General features: G+C 41.4%; 1 protein-coding gene across 3 annotated transcripts; it reads right to left on the bottom strand.

Moving 5' to 3' along the window:
* Positions 1–61: 61 nt before the first annotated feature.
* On the bottom strand, positions 62–25,234 carry tgfbr2b (transforming growth factor beta receptor 2b). Of its 3 annotated transcripts, none has more exons than XM_035380485.1 (7): positions 24,907–25,234; positions 16,969–17,116; positions 15,507–15,697; positions 8,632–9,422; positions 6,743–6,884; positions 1,648–1,775; positions 62–1,447 (listed from the first exon to the last, which is right to left on the bottom strand). In XM_035380485.1, the coding sequence occupies exons 1-7, from the start codon at positions 24,980–24,982 to the stop codon at positions 1,268–1,270; spliced, it is 1,656 nt and encodes a 551-aa protein (XP_035236376.1). In that variant the 5' UTR covers positions 24,983–25,234; the 3' UTR covers positions 62–1,267. The 3 variants fall into 3 exon arrangements, with proteins under 3 accessions (XP_035236376.1, XP_035236380.1, XP_035236381.1); XM_035380489.1 differs by lacking the exon at positions 24,907–25,234 and adding an exon at positions 24,799–24,897; XM_035380490.1 differs by lacking the exon at positions 24,907–25,234 and adding an exon at positions 18,678–18,700.
* Positions 25,235–26,895: the final 1,661 nt, after the last annotated feature.

The following is a 26,895-nucleotide window of genomic DNA, read 5'->3' as shown; positions in this document are numbered from 1 at the left end:
AAAAACACAAGTGTACAAAAATATGAAAAATGAATGTAAAGAAGTGAATAAATTCTTACGGTTAGAGTAAATACTGAAATGCTTTAATCATTGTGTTACACAATACTTTACATACAAAAGAACAATAAGACCTTTGAGGGGTCTGTATAGTTTTTTTTCTTTTCACAATAATACCTGTAGTAATATACTGTACTGTGCAGGGAAAGCGCTGCTGGGACTACAGTCAGTAGAATTCCAGCCTCAGCATACTTTGCATAGGATATTTTTATTCCCTTTTGATAGTCTGCTTCACTGCATAGTATGTTTTATTGATTTGTTTCCTAAATACTTTCCTCCCCTTTTCTCCTCAATTTGGAAAGCCCAGTTGTATCTCCATCAGCGCTCACTGCCAGCGCCTCCGCTGTCGATCTGGGACAGCGCAGACAAGCCCTGCCCTGCCCTGCCCTGAAGCCGCCACTTCTCATCACACTGCTGCTTGTAAGTCAGGCTCCCACAGACGTGAGAGAGGGGATGACGTTTCACGTGCAGATTAACAGACGGATTTGCGGCTACCTGACCAATCAGTAGTGGTCACAAATTCACGAGACTGTCATCATGGCCTACGGAAACCCACCCATCCCTGGATGACGCTATGCATAGTATTTTCATTGAAAGAAATGTAATGTTTTTACACAAATGCACACACACGCACAAAAATACACACTCGAACACACACTCATGTACACACACACACACACACAAACTTCTACCTAACATCACTTGTCAGTTTAGAGTTGTGCAGTTTACTGTACAATTTCCTCCCTTGCAGAAATAGGCTGGATTATCATTAATGTTATAAACATGTCTGTACAATTCTCACTCCTGAGGGAGGGGTAGTGCACCCATGCCCCTCAGCCGCATTAAAATACATGAATATACTCTCTTCATGAATGTACATTAACACATGGTCTTGTCTTGCATAGGTATTTTGATAAAGCGCAAAATACATTGATTATAAATGCTTATATTGCCTCTGTCCAGCTTATTGCTTCTCCCTCTCGGTGAGGTCATCCAGGAGGACCAATGTGTTATACATATACAGGTATATATACATATACTGGTATATATCTTCCAGTTTCTCTGTTCCCCAAACTCACAGCAAGAGTCCCTGCGGAAAGCAGAATTGGATGCTGTTGAGCGCTCCTCATGGTCCAGGCAGAATAGCTGGGCGATTGATCAGTAAAATAAGCCCCACCCCCTGGCTTTGGTCAGGGAAGCGTGGTGGGAGCTACTTCCCATCACTCACGGAGCAGTCCTCTGGGATCTTCTCCTCCGAGCAGCTCCGCCCTGACAGCTTGTCCATGTGATCCATGTCGTGGAAGCGCTCGGCGACGCAGTGCGCAGTCAGCCGTGCCTCTGGGTCGTGGTCCCAGCACTCGTTAATGGTGGCACACACGAGCTGCACACCCTGCAGGTGGGATCGGCCGCACGGTCACAACTACACGTGCACTTACTACACACAGCAGACTGAAATGCATTCAGAATACGGACATGCTTGAGTGAGCGCGCGCGCGCATGTGTGTGCACGCGTGTGTGTGGGATAAGAGAGAGTGTGTGTACCTGCTGTTTCGCAGTTTGTGTGCGAGTGTGTGCTCACGCAGTCATTACCTGGTGGTTATTCCAGCTGCTGGGGATCTCTGGACGGCCTCGGTCTCGTAAGACGTTATCCTTCATACTCTCCACACAGGGGTGCTCTCGCACCTTTGAGCCAAAGGGAGGCTCGTAGTCCTTCACCTCTGAAGCAGACACAAAACAGGAAGACTCCACGGTAACCATCAGCCATCCATCAACAGGAACCAGACGATCCTCCCATGAACATCCCACTTTCAACCACTAAAACCCCTCCAATCCACTCATACTTATAGAATTTATTTTGATAATTCATACTGCATAATGTATTTTTTGTGTCACACAGGGGCCATATGTTAAAATATTTGAGGTGGGACTGCATCCAAAACTTTGCTTCCAGAGTCTGGAAAATTAATTGAGATGTCTGGTGCCCTCAGGGATCTCAATAAATCAACAATGAGAATGCCATTGGCTCTAAAATATACATTAGTTACCACCAAGGAACCAAAGTCCCGAATTACAATTATAAAAAAGACAATCTCTCAGTTCAGACAAATTACTTAAATCTTTCAGCACCAGAATCTACTCCAAGTCACAGTTTTTTTGTTTGGGTTCTTGGATTGCATTTTGCAAACTGATCCACTCACAATCCAAATGTATGCAGTTAAAGTGCAAAGGAAATTCAGACAACACAGGCTTACATGGCAGCCTAAGGCTTGCTGAGCAGCAGACAATGGCTCTAGAAATCATAATAATATATGACGAATAAGAGCGTTATTCTGTAGCCACATCCAAATGAGGATGTTCAGATACTACGTGCAAACAGAAGTTTATTATGGGATTTTACTATCCCCACGGGAGCAACCATAATTCCATTAGCTCACTGAATATGGAGATTTGCATTTGAATCTAATGCATCATGTTGTTATTGGTTTGTTGTTGTTGTTTTGATCAGTGTCCCCTGGAAGGCAAGGTGTGCCACTGAGAAAAGGAGAAAACCCACAGTGAGAAAAAAGTGTAGAAAATTCTCACAATAAACTTTAAAAAAAATGCTTTTTGAAGGTTCAGTGAGTTGCATTTCAGACCTGGTACATGGTAAAGACATTATATCCATCAGAATACAGATACTATACTAAAACAGCCCCATGAGGTGACTAATTCTGGGTACTGTAAACTGTATGCTCTGAGAATGTGAACAGTTATAGTTATTACTGCACACTGTGCACTATGAGAATTTGAACAGGGCAGTTACAGTATGTACAGTAAACTGCACAATGATAATTTTAACAGGGCAGTTACAGTATGTACTGTAAACTGTGCACTATGAGAATTTGAACAGGACAGTTACAGTATGTACTCTAAACTGTGCACTATGAGAATTTGAACAGTGTCTGGGCCTGCAGGAAGTAGCGAGACTGATGTGTGTTCGCCCGGTAGGAAGCTGGGGGCCTGACAGGGACTCCTAAGAGCATTTGTGTCCACAACCTGACACTTCCTGTTTTTGACAACTGGATTTCCCCCGTTTCAGTTTTTAAAACAAAATATACCCACCCACAAGATATTGTGTGTCCTGGGGCGGACAAACATTGTTTTCCCAGTTTCAGCTCCTGCTACTGCTGTTACAATTGAACAAATACTATGGGAAGTTGGTCATAACACAGTCATGCCAAATATGTGTATGTGTATGTGTGGGCATTTCCATAATGTTTTATTTCCCTGGACATTTGAATACAATGAGCCAAAAAGATTATTACAACAATGTGTCTAATGCAACTTGCTATTTTATGAATTTGAAAATGAAAAATACTCATTCATCAATTGCTGAATGCAGTGACCCTTTTTTGGAAAACCGCTTGTTATAAATTGGAAGTGAGAAGATGCAGTAGACCACGTGCCACTGGGAACAGGTGTTGAATTTCACTGCAGTTTTAGAGTTTAGTGAATTAAACTGATTATTGAGAAGTGAAAAGTGAAAATATTGAAGGTTTACTACAACTATTCTTATATATAAAAAATATATTGAATGACAATAAGTGAAAGGTGTCAAAGGTATGGTTTATGTTGAGGGACAGTGAGTGTAGGCCGTCGGTAGTGTAGTTTGGTTGTTTTGTGACAGTGAGTGTAGGCTGTCAGTAGTGTAGTTTGGGTGTTTTGTGACAGTGAGTGTAGGCTGTCAGTAGTGTAGTTTGGGTGTTTTGTGACAATGAGTGTAGGCTGTCAGTAGTGTAGTTTGGGTGTTTTGTGACAGTGAGTGTAGGCCGTCAGTAGTGTAGTTTTGGTGTTTTGTGACAGTGAGTGTAGGCTGTCAGTAGTGTAGTTTGGGTGTTTTGTGACAGTGAGTGTAGGCCGTCAGTAGTGTAGTTTGGGTGTTTTGTGACAGTGAGTGTAGGCTGTCAGTAGTGTAGTTTGGTTGTTTTGTGAGAGTGAGTGTAGGCTGGCAGTAGTGTATAGTTTGGGTGTTTTGTGAGAGTGAGTGTAGGCTGTCAGTGTTACAGTTTGGGTGTTGAGTACCAGCCTGCCTAGCTCACTGGTCCCTGACATCTGGTCCACAGCTGCCCCGCCTCTTCCCTCGAGGAAACCAGCATTCTGAGGGCTGGCAGACAGTCAGAGTGCAGGCCAATGCTCCGCCCTCCCCAACCTCCCTCCCAAGCCTGCCTCCCCCAACCCCTCCCCCACTCCACCGCACCCAGAGCCCAAGCCCGCAGCTAATTTGGGATGTGCAAATTATATAGGGAGGGAGACAGGTACAAAAAAAGCATGGTTTTTGTTTTTCTCGCTGGCCTTTCTCTGTAGGGACAAACAGCAGGCATTCTAACAGAGGCTTTTCACAGATAGGAAGGACCAGCTCCATGCCATCCATGACACTTTTTAAATTAGACAGTGCACCCCACCGCCGACTGCATCATAACAACTCTGTTCTCCGGCTTGTTGATCATGGCCATATGATATTAGCTGGCCAAACACCTTTTCCCAATGGCCCCCTGAGTCATGCTGCCACTATATGTGGACAGTGAAAGAGTGATACTCCACAGCCGGAGCGAGGTGATTCCCCACAGCCAGAGCAGCCTGGGCAGGTTGGGGCAGGCATGGGGTATGTGGGTAAGTGGAGACGGACGTGAAGATTGACTCACCCTGCTGGAATGACAGCTGAGAAAGGGGCTGTCTAAGAGTAACGATAATAACCTGCTGTAGAGCGATCAGAGTGGCTCATATCAGATGTGAATGCCTATCATTCATCATTCTTTTCAGAATACAGGGAATTCACTTAGTTGTTCACTCTCTCCATTACCCACTCTGAATATCGCAATCTACATACACTGCATCCTAAAAAATTAAACACTTCAAATATACCTACTTGTTCTGACATGATTGTTTCAAGCTTCTTTTTTATTTCCTTTTATAACAAAGCTTGGAGGAAAACCCGCTTTGCCCTATTTTCCCATGTATGACTTTCCTCTCCTGCCAGTTTCATAAGTACCTGCAGATTTCGTTAGTCAGTCTATATGTGCAAAGGTACCAGCTTCTTGTACACCCAATACTGCCATTAAATAGAATCTATGCCATGAAAGGCCCACCCTTGTGGGCCACATGCAGGAACACTGTAAGCTCAGCCTGCGCTTCCAAACTCACAGATAAACACGACTCCCTCTTACTTCACACATTTATGTCTCATGACAAGTCATCTTTATCCTGAATAGCTGTCAACTGCTGATGGCTCATTGGGCTGCCTCTTGAGCTTCCAGCCTGAGGTACATGGACTATGTGTGCGTCTGTGCTAAATCTGGGAAACTTGTATTTTGTATTTGAACATAATGGAATATGCTTTGATGAAGCAGGTGTCCCACTTGAAAACAAGAGATCATTCTCATAATATAATTTTACTCCTCTATTCAAACAAACCACAATAAACCACAGGACCTAGAGAGCTTATTCCAGTTTGGCAACGCTATGCACATCCAGTTTTAATCTTTAAAAAGCTTTTTTTAGCACTCCTTTCTGGCAGAAAAGCTACAGTCCTTATTTGGAGGAGGAGTTTAAGCTTCTGGATTCAAAATGAGTGTACGCTTAGATTCTGGTGAAGAAATTGAATATTCTGTGCTTTTTTAGAATCCCAAAATGGTAATGCTAATCACAGCAAAATGGTTTGTACAGATCATATTGACAGACAATAATGAATACTGATAATGTGACATGGCACTTTCATTGTACTGGCACTCTTGCCCATTTGCTTTGTGTGTTTTATATGACACAGGGACAAATTATTCATCTCAAAGGTGCACAGGTTGAGATTGTGATTATGTTATCAGACACCAGTATCTAGAGTGGTTTACACAGACAATACTCACATATTATCCCTTTTTACGTTAACAACAAAGAAACCATCTATTTGGTTATTTGTCATTCTCAATATCAGTTAAACCAGTGTCCTCCTGGAATTTTGTCTCTGCTGGAGTTATTCATTTTGTGCTTACGTCCAAAGATGGGATAATTCTGTGGTCCATTATCACAACACAGTGTTCTGCGGTAGCCTCAAGCTGTATTTTATCTGAAGCTATTCTTGAAGGAACAACCAACAGAAGCTCAATGAAGACAAAGTTAAGCAATATTGGGTGGGGGGGGGGGGGGGGGGGGGGGGGGGGGGGGGGGTTCTGCATCCACTGATATATATCTCTGAAATGTTTTCCTTTCTGTGGTAGGAAACAACCCCTATTTGTATTTTCTGTATGTAAGCTGCAACAACAACCACCCATTTCCTGAGCTGAACTAAAAACACTGCAAAAAGGGGAATGTGAGAACAGTCAATAATGAGAGTCACTAGTGAGGTCAGAGAGGGAATTCCTGTGTTTGATTTATGTCAGGAGGTCAACCGAGACACACACAAACATGTTTAAGTACCCAACTCATCAAGCGTGAATGTCAACACTGCTCTCCTATTCCTATCGTACTCCTGGTTGGAACAATACAGTACTGTTCTCGCTTAGTGCCCATTGATCAGATAATCTGCTATCAGTGCCTACTGCTCAGATTCAAATCAGTCTTTGAATGGCAATGGCAATACTGAAGTCTGTTCATCCCATTCATTAGACTCATAATTTCTTCTGCTTCTGTTGGACAAATGCCCATATGGACCTACCTCCAATGGCGTTGCACCTGGAGGTGATCTCCCACAGCACCAGGGCCATGGAATAGACGTCAGTCTGCTTGAAGGACTCAATGTTCTCCAGGTTAATCCTGGACTCCAGGACCTCTGGGGCCATGTACCTAGCTGTGCCCACCTACAGGAGGAGACAATGAGAAAGACTGATATTTCCTGTTCCTGAAGTACCACTGTACCAACAGGAATGCTGTATGTTGCCAGGTATATATGACTCTTCATACTCTCTCTACACCAAACATTGTCATCACATTTGCTGAGAACAAATACTCCCAATTACTTTCATTTAGCCATGTTCATATTATCAATATAGATAACTCAAAGTTCAGTAAAACAAAACAGGAAACAAGCACATGGCCAACTCTCTTATGATAACCGCTACATTAAAAAAATGTTTGTGTTGGCGGTGCAATGATTAGATTGACCTTCACTACACAATAAACAAGGAGGGGAGGGGGATTTCTGCTGCTTTCATTTTAAAACGCTCTCAGGAGTCAACACTACTAAAATTAACCTTAAAAAGGATTAGCATTTTGTATATTTTGTAGGGAAACTATGTTTCCTTAAAGGACAGCTTTGAAGTTTGCAGATGTGTCACAGCTGCACGTTCCCAGCAAATGAGCTGTTTGTAGCAGGCTGGGTGTTTTGATATTACACACTGATGCTCTCTACAAAAAGCTCAGTGATGCAGAAACTGAACGCAAACCCTGCCACAGCACTGCCTATTAACTGTATTCATCTGACTATTTTTTACTGCTAACATACAAGCTTTGATAGAAAATTGTTTATGAAAGTGACACGTCATGGACACAACTGAGACCAGTTTGGCTAAGATGCCAAATATCAAGCTACACAGGAGAGCATTATTAATGGGCTAAACTAAAACACTATAAACAGACTGGCTTAAGGCTTTGCAAAATAAGGCTACTGAACTTTTAGTGTCAGCATGATTAACTTTAGGTGTCATGACACTGCAGGGGGAAATCCACTTAGACTTGTGGTTAAGGTGTTCACCACAAGCTCAGTTTTAGTCCTGCAGCTGCAGGCTCAAGCCTCAGGCCTGGGTGACATAACCCACTGACTATTACATGGTGTCCATGGCAACTGGACATAATTGGCCTCATCCTGTCAGAAGTTGTGCAGATATATGTTGGATGTTGATTTGTCAGTTAGTCAAGTGGTCAGCAAGAGACACACCTCTTGTCCAATCACACAATCTCTCAACTGTAGGTACAAAATATTCACTGGCTCACAGTCGAGTGCACTGGGCAACACTTGTGTACACTTCAGCTGCAGGGCTTCAGAGATCCAAGTGTGGGTGGCACAGCAGCCAATTGGTAAACTTGTAGACCAGAGAACTGTTGTCTTACTCTTATCATCTGCATGATACCTCTCTTACTCAGGACTGAATCACCCCCACCCCTGACTAAAAAGGGTCAAATGTGGTGCGACGGGACAGCATTTGCTGAGACAATGATCTTTGCAAAGCTTCACAAAGCATGCCAATGCGAGTCATGCCTCTGTTAAAACAGACCATTTTAAAAACACTGACAAGGTAAAAATAGCACATCTGGGAAGGAAGTGGCCTTTCTGGGTGGACAGCTTGTGTGGAAACACTTTGAATAAAAGCTATTACGAGTAGTTTATTTTACCGTGTAGTTAATAAACTCCTGAGATCGCCCCATTCTGTGGAAATCCTGGCATCTCCAACTTTAGAAAAAAATCTGGGCTGACGTGTGTGTCACTGATATGAGTGAGAAAAACTCCTCAGGGGCCACTCTGCACACAGCCCTGCTCGTGCTTATACGCTGTTTCAACAGTCACATTTAGAATAGTACACAGAATACAGAACCTGAGTAGAGCCTTACCTGCCCACTGTTAGCCAGGTCATCCACAGACAGCGAGTTGTCCAATCGAAGCCCCAGGCCAAAGTCACAGAGGCAGCAGGTGAGGTCACCCTTCACCAGGACATTGGAGCTCTTCAGGTCTCTGTGGACAATGGGCACCTTGGGACGTCCGCAGGGGGTGTGGTCGCTATGCAGATGGGCCACACCACGGGCAAGGGACCCGCCCAGCAGCCACAGGTCCTGCCAGCTGATTATGTGGCGGGTCAGGTACTCCTGCAGGTTCCCGCGGGGGTGGTAGGCGGTGATGAGCCAGTACTGCTTCTCCACCTTGCGTTCCTCAGCCGTCAGGAAGTGCAGCACGTTCTCGTGCTTCAGGTTGATGTCTGAGAAGATGTCCTTCTCATTCTTCCAGGATGCATACTCTTCATCTGGGAAGATCTTGACGGCCACCGTCTCGAATTGCTCGGAAGAGCTCTGTTTGAGCTTGGCCTTGTAGACCTCTGCGAAGCGGCCCTTGCCCACCTGCAGGTCCAGCTCGATGGGCAGCAGCTCGGTGTTGTGGTTGAGGTTGTTGGCGTGGGTGGAGCTGGAATCGGAGTCACGGTCGCTGATCATGATGGCGCAGGCGTCGCTGCAGTCCACCGCGCCCTTGCTCCGTTTGGGCTTCCTGCTCTCCCACTCCTGGTTCAGCTTGCGCCGCCGATAAACCCGGTACCAGTAGAAAGTGGCAATGACCAGCACAGCCAGGATAAGCAATGGGAGCAGGCTGACCAGGATGACCAGCAGAACCTGGTTATCTTCATGGGGGGTCCCTAGGTAACAACACAATCACAGCAGTGCAGGTCAGTGGAACTGCTTAACACTGCTTATGTGGCAGCCACAACACTATGGGGACATTCTATAGATAATAAAGCACCAAATGTCCCCAAACAATATAAAACTCAAACTGGTCAACCAATAAACATTATTATTTTGAATGATGTTACTATTCTTTCATAATATGCTTATAATTTTGTATTTGTCCAATCTTGCTTAATGCTCATTACGGTTATTATTTTTAAATATGTTGGAATGTATATGACTAAATTAAGTAAAGCATCAAAGGTAAGCAATGATGATTAACTGTGTAATTAATTCATTGTTATATACACATATATATTTACACATCCACACATGCTCTCAAAACACACACACACACACACACACACACAAATAACCTTATTCTTGCAACCCAACCCTGTGTGTTTCATGAGGTTCCGGACCAGGAAATAAACATAATGGAGAGGGAGGAAGGAAACACCTAGAAATGATTTGACACAAATAGAACTTCAGGTCTTCTGAAGGAGACAAATAGATATTATAAACTACTCACTCTGCTGTGATTCTAGGTTATAGAGTGAGGATCTCATTATAGACCTTCCATTGTGTGACATGCAGTAGAAGCAGTAGGGAAACTGTATTGTAATGAAAGGTTCAGGTTAGATTTTGTGTAAATAAATTTTATGTAAAAAAGTATGCCAATTATGTCACAGATGGAGAGTATAAGACAATAATAATAATCAAAACACTATTATTCAAATACTACAATTCCCTCACACCTAAAGGATGATACTGGGGACAAAGAATCAACCACTGGTTGTGGTTCAACCACATCTTAACCTAATCACGATACTTTGGTAGCTTGTTTTTGTGGATGACAAAACTCTAATGAGAATATGCAAGCTGTTCACTGTTCCATAGATTACTACAAAAACGCACCTGCTGAGCAGACAGGCACACTTGCCTTTTTTCAGGTTTTTTTTAGCCATGGCTGTTTGATTAGGGTTTTTTGTGCTTAAAACACAGAAGGTTGCAGTTTCCTGAACCGGACTGGCAGGCACAGACAAGCATGGTGTGCCTCCAAAAAATGTAGACATAACACTGAAGAGCCACAGGCAGGAACACCTTAGAGCAGAGGACTGAGTGAAGCCTTTCCTGCATTACGGATACATTCATTAACATTGCCTCCACTACACCAATATGGACAGCACAAATGATATTCCTTCAATGATTAAGAATGGATGAAAGAGAATAGATGAAAAAATGAATACATGAACTTAGAGGGAAAGACAGTGTTTGTAAGAAAAACCCAGCATCATTACCCATAGTATCAGCAGACTGCAGGTGTGCAATTATGTATTTATTATTATGTTGTCAGTCGGCGCATGGACCTCTCACAGTCCCCCAATCAACTGTCATCTGCAGAGATGAGTCATGGTATTTCCTAACAGCTCACTACAGGGATCCAGGTCAAATTTCCAGCTGGAATTTTACACCCTTATCCTAACTGGACCTTCTGCCAACTCCCCCTTCCAACTGAACGCCTCTGTCTAGCTGCCCCTCAGGCCAGCTCTAGGCCTGGTCCCAGGGGACATACCACCCCTGGGAGGGGCAGATTGGAGCAGTCAGAACCTGGAGCTGCAGGGTGAAGCTGCTCACAGGCGGCTGTGTAGGCCTTCAGAGCCAGCCTGTTTGGCAGTCCATGCAGGGGAACAAGCCAAGTTTAGGTCAAAAGCCAAAAAAGAATATCTCCGCACAAAAAATGTTTTTTAATTTAATAAGATTTATTCACATGAGTGACGTGGCTCACACATACCTGAAACAAAACTGTGTAAGAAAAATAGAAAAGTATAAAATACAAAAAGTTTTTTTCAGGCAAACCACATGCCAGAGAGGGAGGTAGGGGAGGAATGATGCTAGGGTGCATATGGGCCATTAAACGGTGTCTGCCCCACAATGGCATCTACTGTAAGCACCAGGGTATGTTGGTCTGTGTGCTTGGGCGGGAGTTTGAGATTTGAGTCCGGGAGCCTGGAAACACACACACACACACACACACACACACATATACATATAGTAGGTGTGTTTACCACAGAAAAAGAGAGAGAGAGAGTTAGATGTTGGCTCATATGCTGTACAATTAGCAGGACATGTTCAGCCACAAATATTCCAAGTCTAGAATGTGTAGTGTATTTAGCCTGGCACAGCCAAATCAGGCTTTTTATGAAACTGAGGTATTTTCTGGGAAAATTTGGAAGAAAAGCTTGTGACCAGCCAAGGAAAAAAATCAAAGAATATATTCCAGAAGAATACTTCCAACACAAACACAAAAATAACGAAACAGGTAGGATGCCAAGGAGCCCTAGAACTGGCTGCTCTCCTTCAGAGTCTCCTGCTGTCAGAAAGCCTGTCCTCTATTGCTGCCATATAATGAAAATATCATCATGTGGAGTGCATGTCATGTAAACAGGGATTAAGACACATGTCTTTTCAGTGTCTGTGACTCAAAAATGATCAAAATATTAATGATTGCAATGGTTTAGAATGTGTCCTGAATTACTGGATTCTTAAAAAGCCAGATTTCCTATCTAAAAAAAAAAACTATCCCAAACCCAGGCATGATATCCTTCTGAAAAGAGGACCTAGAAAATGCAAACACTTCGTAAACCATGTCCAAGTTTTAAATGAGAAGTCAAAACAAAATTAGGTCTGTACAAAAGATGAACAGTACTGGACAGACCAAAAAATCAATTTCAGAAACTTCATTAGATTCTCACTAGGATGTTGTTGGTTCACAACTCAAGCGTCTGTTTAAATGGTGTATGTAGACCCCCACCATTCAGATTTTCTACCAAAAACCGACTCAGGATTAGCTTAATTTAGACCCTGACCGTGATGTGAATAAAGGGTCAGTATATACAGTAGGTCTCCATTTACAATTTCCTCAACTTGACAAGCTGTTCTATGGTGACACAGCATGTTTTGAGAACCTGGGATAATACATTATTCAGAAATAATGACTGCTCATCGACCAATCAGAAGTGTATCCAGCAAAGTCACAAAACAAGTTGGTATTCCGTAGCAGCTCTGTCACTTCAAATCTTATCCCACAGAGAAAACTTTCTCTTTACATATCTGAGCCGATTTCACAGTAACTATGCAAATAAATCCAATATACAGCAAGCAATGATCATAATAGGATGTTGCAGCACACTGCACCAAAAGAAAATGACTTCTTTACATGCAAAAAAAAAAAAAAAAAAAAGGATGTCCAAATGGAAACGCTATTTCATTTGTGTTCTAAATTCTTATGCAATAAAAAATGATCTCTTTTTGATGCAGTTACGATGTTAGGCTTTGTGGCTTATGCAAACATCTGTTCGCTATTGTTTTTTCCTGTTGAGACAGGGGAACTAGTGATGTCATACGGCTTCATTAAAACTGCCATTTCAACAGCTGAAATTGCAGAAAGCCGAGGTGTTAATGTGCTATGGTGCATTTTCACATTATTGCGTTGAGGTCCGAGCTGAAAGACCAAAAACAAGTGTGGAAGACTTTATCAGCATTGGCAGCTGTTTGTAGGAACATTTTCCGTTGTTGTTGTTGCTGAACCACATTCCAAACATACATCTGTCTTTTAAATGGTAGGATTCACGTTTATATAAAAAAACATTTAATCTCATTTAGGACCACACACTCTAATATCACCCTTTTTCCCCCAGATAAGACAGAGGACACTTGTTGTATCTGGGTTTTTTAAATTCATGCATCGTCTGGTGCTGTTTTATTGTACTGGATAAACTAGCACACCTCCACAGCCTGCCCCTGTCTAGAGCGTCCCATGACTCACTGCACTGTGTCTAGGCCGAGGATTGCACTGCATGGGGAACACTGCCGAAATGCACCACCGACCAGACTAAAAACTGCTGAGATGGAAAAGGATATATTTATTCACCTCCACCTGCCTCCCACCCACTCTTTTCAAACAACTACTGGGCAAATGCCTCCACAATGAGTACAATGAACAATGCTTTCAGGTTCAAAAATAGCTTGGTTCTGTTCTGACATACTGTGTTTAGCTTTGAGTTTAACTTCCTTCATGGGTCATGGGACAGTCGGGTCAAAAGCTGAGGACCAGCTTAAGCCTGCAGGGGAGGGGGTCTCTCCTGTAGGGTAAAGAAGCTGCACTGGAAGATAATTTGAGCAGGCAATTTTTCATCTGTCTCCCTTCACAGCCATGGGAAAAGGTATAAAGTACACTAAATGCTAGCTGGTAAATGAAGATGCAGTGTAGAAGCTTTTAGTGTCTGTATGGGGGTGGGGGACACCCCATGTTCCGATGTATATGTGGTAGTAGTGGTATTCATGAGCCTGTTACGTTTCAATATTATGAAACTTTTACCAGAAGAAATTGCCAAGAATTTGCCGGTGAGTATGCAACAGGGTTTCAGATGGTTGTTTGAAGTTCATTCAAAAGCGAGAATCTACTCAGCTTACAAACCAGCACCAGTTCAGCACAAGGCCAATACAGTTACCTATATTAGCACAGGGTCGCTCGTGCTACAAAGAGGTGCAACAAGACAAGAGAATAGATGCTGAATTTGTGTTGGAATTTGTGATGAGGGGACTGAGGGGAGTGTGGAATTTCCACCAAGCAATTCACCACACTGAGTCAGACAAAATGAATGATTGAAAAAATAAACAAACCAACCAATCTGCAAGCTATAAAAACCCTTTTGAAGACAAATCTAAATAAAGTATTCATGACAGACTGGGTTGTAAGCAACACTGTAGCAAAGGCAATAAAACACGCAGGTTTGAGTGTTCCTTCCACAAGTGTTCTGAATTAATTCGCAATGCTTCAGTGCTAAAACTGACGGAGGGCCTGTGATAAAATTGTGATGCTCTAACGTTGCTGTGGAGTTATGGGAAAAATACGAGGACAACAATGTGAGGTATTTCCAAAGCTGTAAGCAGTGGCATTCATCCAATAAGAGAGCGCTGACTTCCAGCAAAACGTATTCTCCACAGACCCAGAGTGTCTCGCTTCAGCTACACACAGACACACACGCATGCACGCACGCATGCACACGCACACGCACGCACACGCACACGCACACGCACACGCACACACTAAGTCTCCTTTGCTGAGTTCTTGCAGCAGCCTGACAGAAACCAGGCAAACACGGGACAAAAGCCAAAATAACCTTATTTTTATAGATTTCTAGATCAGGTAGGTCATCATTTAAAAAATATAAAATAAAAGAAAATAGATTAATGAAACAAATTAAGGACAGTTAGAGAAAGGAGGAATATAAGGCAGGTTTAAATCCTGCACTGGCCTGAGCCCAGGTTGTAAATACAGTGGGATATTAAGCATGCTGTCTGGAAGGGGCTGCTGGCCATGTGGCGATGATGTTCTGCTTTGAGTTAGACACAGACAGGAAACCACATGTCTGAAGCCTCCAGCTCACCCTCCACCGGCCATGTTTTCACATAGTGGGAGAAAGGAGGGAGCGAGGGAGATGAGGGAAAGAGAGAGAACGGGGTTAAGCAAAAAGTTAGAAGGAATAACAGGGCAGAGGAAGTAGAAGAAGAGACAGGGGAGCAGAGGGAAAGAAAAAGAGAGAATGGGAGGTTCTGGTGATACAGTATGTCACAACCTCCCACTCTGATGCTGTTTTTATTGCATTAAACCAGAAGAGGTTTGTCCTTGGGAGGGGAGTGAGGGTGACGGGTCATCCACCTGTTTTGTCCCAAGAAACATGCACACAGCAGCCTTTATACGGAAGGCGAAATAAATCCCATTTTATAGAACAGCATGGATATGATTGTGCCACTATAACCAGTCAGAACCTCTCTGCATGTGGTATAGATCACAGACAGGTCCCTGTGATCTCCCACTGATCCTTGTAATCGTTGCTTTAAAAGCTCATTATATCCTAATGACAGACTTACTGATCACTATTAACTACCAATCACACTCTTTGGGTACGACTAAATGATAGATGCACTGGTCACTGAGTCTGACTGATTGACAGAAGCTCTGATTGGTTGAGACAGACTGATTGACTCACAGGGAGGGAACGTGAGCTCATCGTTGCACTCTTCGCCAGTGCAGGAGCATATGTAGAACTTCGAGCCAGGGACCTTCTTCTCCTTCATCAGGCACTTGCTTGTGTTGTAGTCATCTAGCATCAGGCCATAGAGCTGCTTGGATGGGTGATGACACAATGTCTCCACGGTGATGTTATCATCATTCTTCCTCCTGAAGGGGGGTGGGGGAGTCACGCCATGATTAAGATGGGACCCAGAAATCACCTCCCCACAAGGTTTCTGTACCTACTTAACAAGAATGTAAATATAGAGCATTGTACAGTCATTTTAAAATTAAATTATGAACATCTAATCAAGCCCACCCTTTATTATTAGTTATTAGGGCAGATCACAATTTCAAAATGAACTCTTTTGATACTGACAATACTGGACAAATGCATCATTAGACACAATGATAATGTCCAACCAAAGACATTCCCTGATGTTTTATGCTCTTAGAGAGCCAGTAAACTGCTATTTAAAGTCAACGTGATGTGAAGACATGTTGAACAAAGACAAGATACACGTCAAGAAGGGATATACACTCATCAGACACTTTATTAGGAACACCTGCTCAAATAGTCTGCTTCTCCAAACAGTGAATCATTTTAATGAGAGAGGTCAGAGGAGAATGGGCATTCTCATTCCAGCTAACAGAAAGGCCACAAATGCTGTTGGCAGCGTCAGAATTTGGCATAAACAGCATGAATCCATGGATCCATCCTGCCTTGTATCAACAGTACAGGCTGCTGCTGCTGGTGTAATGCTGTGCGGAATGTTTTACTGGCACACATTAGGCCCCTTAGTAACAAATGAGCATCATTTACTGTAAGTGCCACAGCATACCTACGTATTGTTGCTGACCATTATGACCACAGTATACCCTTTTGTAAATGGATACAGGGTAATGCAGGATAATGTCACAAAGCACACATCATCTCAAGCTGGTTCCACAAAGATGACAGTGACTTCAGTTCACTCTAATGGCCTGGATATTCCCCAGATTTCAATTCAATATCTTTGAGATGAGGTGGAACAGGAGGTTTGCAACATGAATGTGTGGCTGAAAAATATGCAGAAACTGCATGCTGCTATGAAGTCCACAGGGATCCAAATCCCAAAGGAATGTTTCTGGCACTTAGCTGAATCTATGCTGTGAAGAATTCAGGCTGTTCTGGAGGCAAAAAGTGGTCCTACACAGTACTATATAAGTGCACCTAATTAAGCCAGAAACCACCCATTGAGAAAAGACAGCAAAACAAAATGCAGTTTAATATAAATTATAATCTTAAATTAAATCAATGTTGCAAGAATCCCAATATCCCATGTTTTTTTGGGGGGGAAAAATTGAAATGACATTGGTGATGGGGGGGGGGGGGGGGGGGGACAGGAGATTGCTCATTATGTCTGGGGGGATTTATGGGTAAATGGTGGGGTGCATACCAGATGCTGACGCAGACCTCATCTAGTTGGTCACATATGGAAGTGATGCCACATTTCGAGAAGCAAGTGCCGGTGTCCTCACAGGTGGATGCCTTCAATTCACAGAATTTGCAGAGATTCCGCATCTTGAAAAAGTTAAAGGTCCCATCTGTATGAAAACATGGAGAGGCAATGTCAGTGGTGGCTTTAAACTACTACAAAAAAAATTAAAGGCTCCAAAACTACCAAAGGGCCTCCAAAATAAATTTAAAAAACACCTTAGGGAAATAGACCTGAAATAGCACGAGACACTGGATAGCACTGGAATGGAATGCAGTCTATGGCTACTGGAACTGCAGAGGATTTCTACAGGAAGCAGGAAGTAGGTCACCATGAAGCAAGGAAGTCTATATGCTCAAATGAAATGAGAGAGGATGCTGATTTCTTTACTGTACATAAAAAATCTAAACTTTCACTTCTCACTCCACAACAGTTTTACTTATTATTATTGATACTTGAAAAAATTACATCTGCACATTAATTACCAGTGCCTATTTAAAAAAATATTAACTCCCCCCTATTTATTTTCCCCCAAAAAAGTAAAGAGACTTTACTGGGTTTTGGGACTGAAGGGACATACAATTAGAAAAAAGCTTAGAATACGTTTCTATTAATTTTCTACAATGACCTGACTGTGAAATAAAAACCGAGTAAATCAACAAAGATTTAATTTATTACCAAAGCCACAAGAAATTTTCAAAATTTGATTTAAAATTCCTCCAGGAACTCCATGAAACATCTGACTGACCCACTATTTAGCTGGGAAGACAAGAAATAGCATTTTTAAATGTGCATTCTCCTAAATACAACTAGATCATAAGCAAATGATATTTTTGCTCTCAATAATATCAATTTTTTGAACACACTCTCAATATCATAAAGCGTTCTTGTCTGCATTCAAACATCAAGGGGATGATGCAGGATTATTATAGACATAATAAGTATCTCACCTTGTCTCATTTCATATGAACAGAATACATCTGTTAATTTTGTGTTAGAACATTTAGCTAAGCCTTTCCCATTATTTTAGCTTAGATGGTGACATGAAACAAAAATATTAATTTCTTCAAGTGACAACTGTGGTTTAACTCACACACCCTACATGCTCTGATTTTAAGCAGCTTGACACAACTATAAGCAGTATTATGCACAGAAACCACCAGGGGTGTCTTTCTGGATATCATTGCTACCGTATAATTATATTATTTCTGTCGATGATGATGATGATCATTATTATTATTATTTATCATGTTGTCTTCTCTATCTGTGGCATAGTTGTTATACTGTTGTACATATAATTTATTTATACAAAATCTAACCTGAAACCGTCTGGGTACAACACAGCTCCTCTAGTTCTTCTTCTGCATATTTCACATAGTGGAAGGTAATGTGATCTCCGCAGAGCAGAGCGAACAGTTTATAATGACAGACAGAAGTCTTTTTATGGGTTTTTTTTTTTAATTTGTATTCTTCAAAAGACCTGAAGTTCCATTTGTGTCAAATCATTTTAGATGTTTCCTTCTGCCCTCTCCATTCTGTTTATTTCCTGGTCTGAAACCTCATAATGATTAGTCTGATTAATTACTTGTGTAATAATAATAATAATAACAATAATAATAATAATAATAATAATAATAAAAAATAACACTAGCAGTCATGAAGATTTTTACTTGTGTATGGCTCATATCATTGAGCAACACAGAAGGGGCCTGCAGCAGTAGTGCGTGGAGCAGTGGGCACATGCGCATGTGGGCAGATGCGATGATGTAATCATAGGCCGCTGAAGTGAAGAGGGAGAGAGCAGAGCTGTGCTTCTGAAAGGCCATACAAATATCTGGAGTTTTTGGCCTGAGACAGTCGTCAATAGGTCTCAATATCAGAACATGACACTACATTACATCACAAGGCTCACAAAAATGAAGAATATCTACCTACAAAGGGTTTACACAGTGCACTGTTTAAAACAAACAATAAAATACTGAAATAGTATGCTACATTCAGCCAAATAAGCAAAAACCTCTAAGCTACAGACATTTATTTGGCTATTCATTTTAAAAGGTGCTCTCCACTTTGAGGGGCTCAGCTAATTCTGAGTCCTTAGTTTAAATCCTTAGTTTCAGTATATATTTACAAAAAATTGTAAAATACTACCATCACCAAGACTACAACTACTACAACTACTACACCTACTTTCTACTACTATTATTATTATTATTATTATTATTATTATTATTTGTAGTCTTCAGCTGAGGCTGAGGAATAGGCCTACTTTTTTTAGACCTGCCCTGTAAAATGGCCATGATTGTGTTGTGAATGTGAGGCAGTTACCTGAAAACACATTCACAAAATACCACAAACACTGAAAACAGACAACACCAATGACACAGCAATCAAGAAAACATAAAGAGTGTGATTATTCTGGAAACACTCACAAAATAAAATGCAAATAAAATACAGACCCAAATGTGTGTGCTATTACAGAGCAGCTGCAGTATCCTTATGCATTCCATAATGGCTGACTGTGTAAACATAACAATTTAGCATCGACCATAACATTAATTCTCCCCAGTCATATCAGTTCACACACAACTAGGTTTCTAACCAAAACCTATCAACACACAGATCTGTAAACAAGCGGTTCTAATACATGTTCTCACAATGCTTCTGTAATCAAGTGCGTAGATTCTACATCTTCGTAAAATAGTAATAAAAGAAAGCCATGCTGCATAGCTAGCTGTTTTGTATTATCTTGAAACAGCAGATTTGAAACAGAACCTGAAAAATTTCAGTTCAGTTCAAAACCCCTCCCTTTTTGAGAGAGTTTATTATGTGCAGTTTCTGCCGCTGTTGTGCTCCTGTAATAATAGCTAGGATGTCAGTAAGTAGGAAATAGTGTGAGTGTCAATGTGTGTGTTTGTACAGCATGTGTGCACACATGAGTGTGGCAGTGCGTGCGTAAGTGTGGTGGCGTGGTGTGTATGTGAATGAGCATGCACCGTCTGTTGTGGTATGCGTGTGGGTATGTGTGAGTGTGTGTGCGCGTGTAGCCCTACGTGCGTAGATTGAGATGAGCTCCAGCAGTTATCTGGCTGTCCTTGTTTGCACGTGCCTTTCCTGATAAAGCCTGTTTGCTGCTGTTCTGGCAAGAGGAGGCAGAGAAGGCTAAAAACCTTTAATCACCAGCTAACAGATGGATACTGACCCACACAGCGTACAGATCCTTCTGCAAAAACGAACAGTGAGTCAAGCCAAAAGCTCTGTTACACCTTCCCACACAACACAAAAAAAGTATGTCACTCAGAAGAAAAACAAAAGAATATCCACCCTTATCTGATCACAGCCCCACCACAACACTTGTCCTTTTATGATTCAGAAAAACTGTTCAGGCACATAACACATACAGATTCTGGGAAAAACACTGCCAGCTAACTACATTAATTATGAGACTTTATTCAAGGTTGATGACATTTAATTTTCTATAGTGGGGTAAAAAAAATCCTGAGCCTTCAGAAAGAGGTCACTGAGTCTGATGAGGGAGGAAATCAGATGGGCTGTCTTTCTCTCTTCCCCTCTCCCTCTCTTCCTTTGACTGACAACCGCAGGAAGTGAGGTCACAGCTTGTGGAAATGAACTGGGGAGAAATCTGCCTTTTCACTCACAATGGGGATGGCAGGCCCTCATAGCCCCACAGAACTGAAATAACAGGGAGGAAGAACTGCGACCCAACCTATCGCTACAGTAATGACTTCAGCAGAGGCCGGGACAGGAGTTTGGGTGCAGAGAAAGCCCCCTTGTGCTCCCACAGATCTCTGCATGCTCTACTGGTGATCACATGGCCTGCAACACTCGCCGCATTCTCACCAGACTGCTGCAACATTATGACACTGCTGCAAGGCTGTGCTGATCCCTCAGTACAGGCCTCTGTCATATTCCCTCATTAAGAACTCTGTTATAAATAGTAGATAAAACAATAAACAGCATATGTGACCGTTACAGTTGATTAGAGGTGTATATTGCTTGTCAGTCCATATAAACATTGGGTAAATACTCTGTACTGTTCAGTCAAACGTACCGCATCGAAGGCATGATATCCACCCTCACAAGCAGAGTAACATGGGAAATATAAAATACAACCACTTTCAAGTCATGTGACCCACCTCCCTAAATAGCCATTTAGAGCTCTCCACAGAGGCCCAAAGAGGTTAGAGTAAACACATGCTTACATTCCCTTCCCCACTGTAGTATCTCTCCCACCAGCCAGCCAGCTTAACTAGACAGTACCCAACGAGGGAAAAGCTGACACCATTCACATGAAAAATCCTGTTATAGTCAAACCCAGTGTACAAGGCTTCTGTGAATCCTCTCCAGCCACTGAACTGGTGATACTAAAATTCTGGAACTGCAGAGTTTTCCAGAATTTACTGTCTAAGGACAGAAATGAATCCCAATCACACAAAAATCCCAAAAGCTCACTAACCAAATGGAGAATAATTCAGACGTTATTGTGATTGAAATGTGGGGATTATCATAAATCCTGGCCTTGATTGAGGGTGTTCTTTGATTGAGCTTGTTGTCTCAATGAGGTTCAGTTGAGGAAGTGCTTTTACCTCTTTACCACACTGGGTGTGGCTCTGTGTGGCCAGAAAGCTATAAGCAGTTTATGCACATCCGCACTCCACGATTGACCAATATGCAAATGTGAGAGGAATGGTGAAAGCTGCTGAAGTTAAGAAGGAAAACTGGTTTTGGTGGTGATGTTGGGCATGATCTGGGGTAATGAAAGTCTGAAATATGAGCGTCTGTCTCATTTAAGCAAAACGGATGATCTTGTCAATAGTTTGTCAGGAAAGATATACAGGATGAAAAATCAATAAAGAAAGAACAAATTGAATAAAAAAATAAACAGAACCCAAACTAAGGGTGGGCTAAACAAATACCATATTTACTTATGTCTTGACCAGAGACTGTAAAAAATACGTATGTCTTGACACAAACAAAAGCAATGGCTTTGGAAAGATATACAATGCTGCTATATATGTTTTTAGTTTCAACAAATTCACTAATCCAAGATTACTTACATTTCGCTGTATGGTAAAGGCACCTAAGCAATAAAAATGTGCTCTAGTATGTAATTAAGGAAATAAAACTACTTAAAGGAACAAGAGAACACAGAGACAATATCTCAATGATGTGCCATGCCACAAAGTGAAATCAAACAAGCTATTTTCTGAGACTAACAGTACAGAGAGACTGGGAGGAAAACTAACTAACAACCCTCTACCCCTTTGAACACAAAGGCTGGTGGAGTAAGCCTGATCTCTGTAGGCATATGCAGGAGGCATGGTTCCTGTGCATGTAATGGGACATGCCTAGAAATATCCACACTCCATGTGGAATGGACCAGTTATAATTCCCATCCTAAACGCTGGTCTAGTCCTTAGAAGTGTAATGTCTGTAAATACATCATCATATGCAGCCTGGAAAGTCTGTACCATTTACACTGATGGGGGGTGGGAAGGTGACAAGGGGGTGGAGGAGGGGAGGATCTGGACTCTAATTGGCACCCAGCTTACCTGTAATTGCAGTGAGGGGGGAGGAAAAGGAGACGATGATGAGAGGGCATGCTTTGGCTATGTTGTGCATAAACATGGACTGAGCAAGTTGCTTTCATACTGGACTATGAAGACTTTCAATATATAACTTTAAGATCATGTTCTAATGCCTGTCAAACATAAATCAGTGGTGTCATTCCATTATCTCCTATCCCATGCATGCACGTGATGGAAGACAAGAGAAAAGGTGTAAAAAAATAAAAATAAATAAATAAATAAATTTAAAATTCATTTATACACTTTTTTGTCCAACACAACAAGTGAATAAGAGAGTTGGGGGTGCGGCAGGGGTGAAATACAAATTTTATTTTTAAAAAGAGTGGTGGTATAGTATATATCAATGTACTGAACACCGCCCTCAACCTGGACAAAACATGAGTGGTAGGCTACTCTACCATGCATGCAACACAACTGACAGCAGTTCCATATCCATTAAGGAATACTACTTCAGAAGCATTGTAATAGAATATTCAAAAATGTTTAAGATGACTTTTGCACTGCTATTGTACCCTTGAACCTGAACTTCTTCATAAAATATCCAGGTATGCAAATGATTACATACAAAGAATTTAAGCTGTATAAAGAGCTCTGGATAACTGTATCTGCAAAATCCGCTACCGTAAAATGACTGGTCTAAATGCAGAAATGCAACTAGTTACAATGTCAACATAAAAATTAACCATGGCTTCACTCAGTAGGGGACCACTCACATTCAAATGATTCATTCAGTTGATTTGGAGTTTCCCAAAGCCGTGCAATAGTACTTTTCAATGACAGACATCTGAAAACAAACGCCTTTGTGTGTGTTTATAGCACATGTAACTGGTTTTAATACTCTGATGAGGAAAATATTTGTAAAGAAAGTATTTTAAAAGTCTTGTTAAATAGCCTACATTTCAAAAGTCTTCATGAGTAAATCAATAAAGTAATGACTGAGGACACAAATGGCAAATTAGTTATGGGTGGAACATTTTATAAGACTATGCAGGCATAAGATGTTGTTTACATAAACTTCCTGACGTCCAGGAAAAAAAGTGTCCTCATCTCTTTGCCACCTGCCTATAGCCTAAATGATAACGGAAACCATGATGTAACAAAAATAGAAACACCTCTTATTAGGCTGCTACGTGAGATTCTTGTGAAGCATGAAGGAATGCTTCTTGATAGTTCATATTGTGTACCTCACCTAGCTAATGCTATTGGATTTATGACTATAACCATGTCTGCAAAGTACTTTACAGTAAAATTGCTGCATACATAAAATTTTGCTGTACTGTTTACATTTTGCGAACTGTATTTCTCTCAGTAGCTACAATGCTAATGGAAAGAAATGGTAGAATCTCATGCTAATCATGAGTAAAATGCCAGGTTGTTTAGTCATGTTCAGTCCACAGTTGTAGTAGTCTACACAACTCTGTTTTATTACCCAAACAATGCAGGCACATGTGATGCGTTTCATCATCATGTTTCACTTTTTCCACACCCACTCACATTACCACGCAAAATGCTTTTTCATAGTTTAATAGCATGCATGAAACATAGGTTATTGGCAGCATTAAAGGTTCAAGAGTTACACTGCCTGTGGTAGGATAGTCAGGAGCGGATTAATGTGAGATATTTTCACGCAGCAATTGACTATCGTGGGACAGTTTCTTAAAATCCATAACACATTTACGCAAATAACATATAGCCTAGCCTAAATACACACGCAATAAAAGCAATACTAATTATTAGCATAATAGTGTGTAGGCCGGCCAACAGTAGCCTAAAATAAAACGACAATTGTTTATGGAGTATTAAATATTACATTCAATAATATGCTTTCGCAAAGTTGAGTCTGCAATAGGAAAACTAGGAAATATGAATTCATTCACCGACAAGCTAAAATCCATTTGATGTAGCGCAAGAATTCCTTCACAGATATCTTACTCAATATTACAATTCGGGAAAACTTAATGTTTAGAGTACTCTAACTACCATGGACTTGTTATAATTTGCTTTAATTATTGCTATAATTACGTTTGGGGTAATACATTTTCCTAGATATTTGCCTAGACAGTTCTGCTCAGCCACCTGTTGTACGTAGCCTACTTGGGCATAAAAACCATTTGCTTTTAGAGTTCACATTGAGAAAGGCCATTTAAGACAAAGTTCTGACAACTGAATTTCTACTACATACCACGATCTTTGTGCTGGTGAATCCCCCGTAGCTCCTAAAAATCTGAAGTGCCCGCAGGCAAGACACTCGCAGTAAGACACACAAGAGACATAAAAGAGTTCAACTTACCCGCTTGATCAAGACGAACAAAGTAAACGAAGAATATCGTGCCCCACCAAACCATTGAAAAACTACGTGGCTCCATTTGAAAAACAGTAATTCCTTCCCTTGATGTTCATTAAACTGTTTTTACACCGTCTGACAAAATGGAGGAGAAAAGTTTGGAGAAATATTAACAAGACGTGATTTTTTCTTGCACGGTGAGCAAGACCTGGCTCTGCAAACAGTCGGGCTGTCTAAATGAACCTCTGGTTATGAGTCAGACTGAACTCACTTTAGTGAAACAGGAAATCTTTCGGGAAAGGGCAGGACATTTTCTCTCCTCCCCTCTCCCTGGCAACTTCGCTGGTTAGCTCAGTGCAGACTTTAAAAGACTGTAATTATAGGCCTACGCCTCAAATTCAAAAAGAGAAAACGCGACTTTAAATGACACGTTTCAATAGGCTGTATTATATTTTAAGATATAATAAAAATATACGAATGTGAAGTAGACTAATCGTTCGCACTCAGTGCCTACTGCAATTGGTATTTTATCTATAAGCTATGCATTTTTTGGCAGATAAGTTTAAATAGCCAAATTCCGACATCATGTTGTAGCTACCTCTCACAACAGCTGTGTTAATTTGACACACAAGCACGTTGGCAGGTCAATGAACAGTTTTTAATTTTATTTTTTTTATCAGCGTTTATTGGTTTATTAGTAACAGCAAATATTATTTATTGGTAAGATATGCTAGAGTACCCGAGATGTTTAATGGACTGCTACGATTTCCTCTTGAATTAGGCTTCAAAAATAGGCTAGATAATTGGAGGAGACTTACACAAACCACAAATAACGGGAATATAGCCTCCCAGTATAAGATTTAAAAAAAGGTAGTGAAGATAAACATTTGTGAAAACGGGTGCCCACTTGACACTCGCACAGACCGGGTGAAAAAGACACGTGCCTTTTTCTCCAAATATTCCTCTCCCACCTTTGCTTCAACACGTTTGTGGAGGAACTGCATTCCTTCTTTTTTTTGGGGGGGGGGGGGGTATACGTTCTAGAATTAGTGTAGGCTACAGCTCAAAATAAACTTCAGAATTGATGTTTGTTTACAGTTGCCGAAGAAAATGTTTTGGACGAACCTGTTTACTCTGTGCTGTGAGAACCCATGTCATGTCATTCCAGTAGCAGAGCCATTTAATTAATCCAATACTCTCAAAATGTTCATTTCCAACACACTTTTTGTGTCACATTTTGCGTCAAAGTTGCTAATTTTGTGTTACAAATACAATTCCTGTTATAAAGTGAGGCTTTTAACAAAGTCTGTGTTGAAAGTAACAATGCGTTGTCTTTAACTAAACATGGTGCGTGAAAATGACTATTTTTATATATTTTTAACGCACCTGTTTTGAGAGTTAGTAATTCTGTTTGACAAGAGAGGGAGAGGGTAATATTGTCATATAGGTTAATATTCAAGTTAATTGGGCTATTTCAATAGCGGAGTCATGGATAGTCACAAGCTAGTCAGTAGTAGCAGTAAATATTAATATTACAATAGAATGCATACCTGTCTATAAAACGAATATACTAGCACGCCCTATTCAATTTGTCTCGAACGGGGAAATGCACGACATTACTTGAACCGCGGTGCAGAAATCAAATCCCGTTCTTGTTTAAATAGGCTACTAGTCTCGTCTGTTCACGCAAGTGTGGTCCTGCTGTCGAGCTCCGAGCTCCGGAGGGATTGTGTTCTGAACCAGTTTCAGCAGCAGCAGCTGTCGCAGATGCAGACAACCGCGGAAATGTAAGTCCGGTGTAAAGGAAATTCCACGACGACGCTCCGAACTTTTCGATTAAAGCGCCGCCTGTGGTTTTAATGACCACGCTTACGAGAAGAGTGTGGGTTTCAAAGCCGACAAATAACACATCTTACCTGCCTGTATTCCTTAATTTGTTGATTTGAGGAAACATGTGTAAATTTGATGAAGTATGATGAGGAGGCCCCATCCTTT

This window comes from Anguilla anguilla, chromosome 1, assembly GCF_013347855.1.
Source record: "Anguilla anguilla isolate fAngAng1 chromosome 1, fAngAng1.pri, whole genome shotgun sequence".
NCBI lineage: Eukaryota > Metazoa > Chordata > Actinopteri > Anguilliformes > Anguillidae > Anguilla > Anguilla anguilla.
The sequence above is the reverse complement of the archived record's forward strand: the minus strand, read 5'-3'. Positions and strand labels throughout refer to the sequence as shown.

Coding starts and splice junctions, on each gene's coding strand:
- tgfbr2b (XM_035380485.1), bottom strand. CDS start 24,982: ATGGAGCCACGTAGTTTTTCAATGGTTTGGTGGGGCACGATATTCTTC. Junction 17,117..24,906: donor TGTTCGTCTTGATCAAGCGG/GTAAGTTGAACT, acceptor GTTTTCATACAG/ATGGGACCTTTAACTTTTTC. Junction 15,698..16,968: donor GAGGTCTGCGTCAGCATCTG/GTATGCACCCCA, acceptor ACCCCCCTTCAG/GAGGAAGAATGATGATAACA.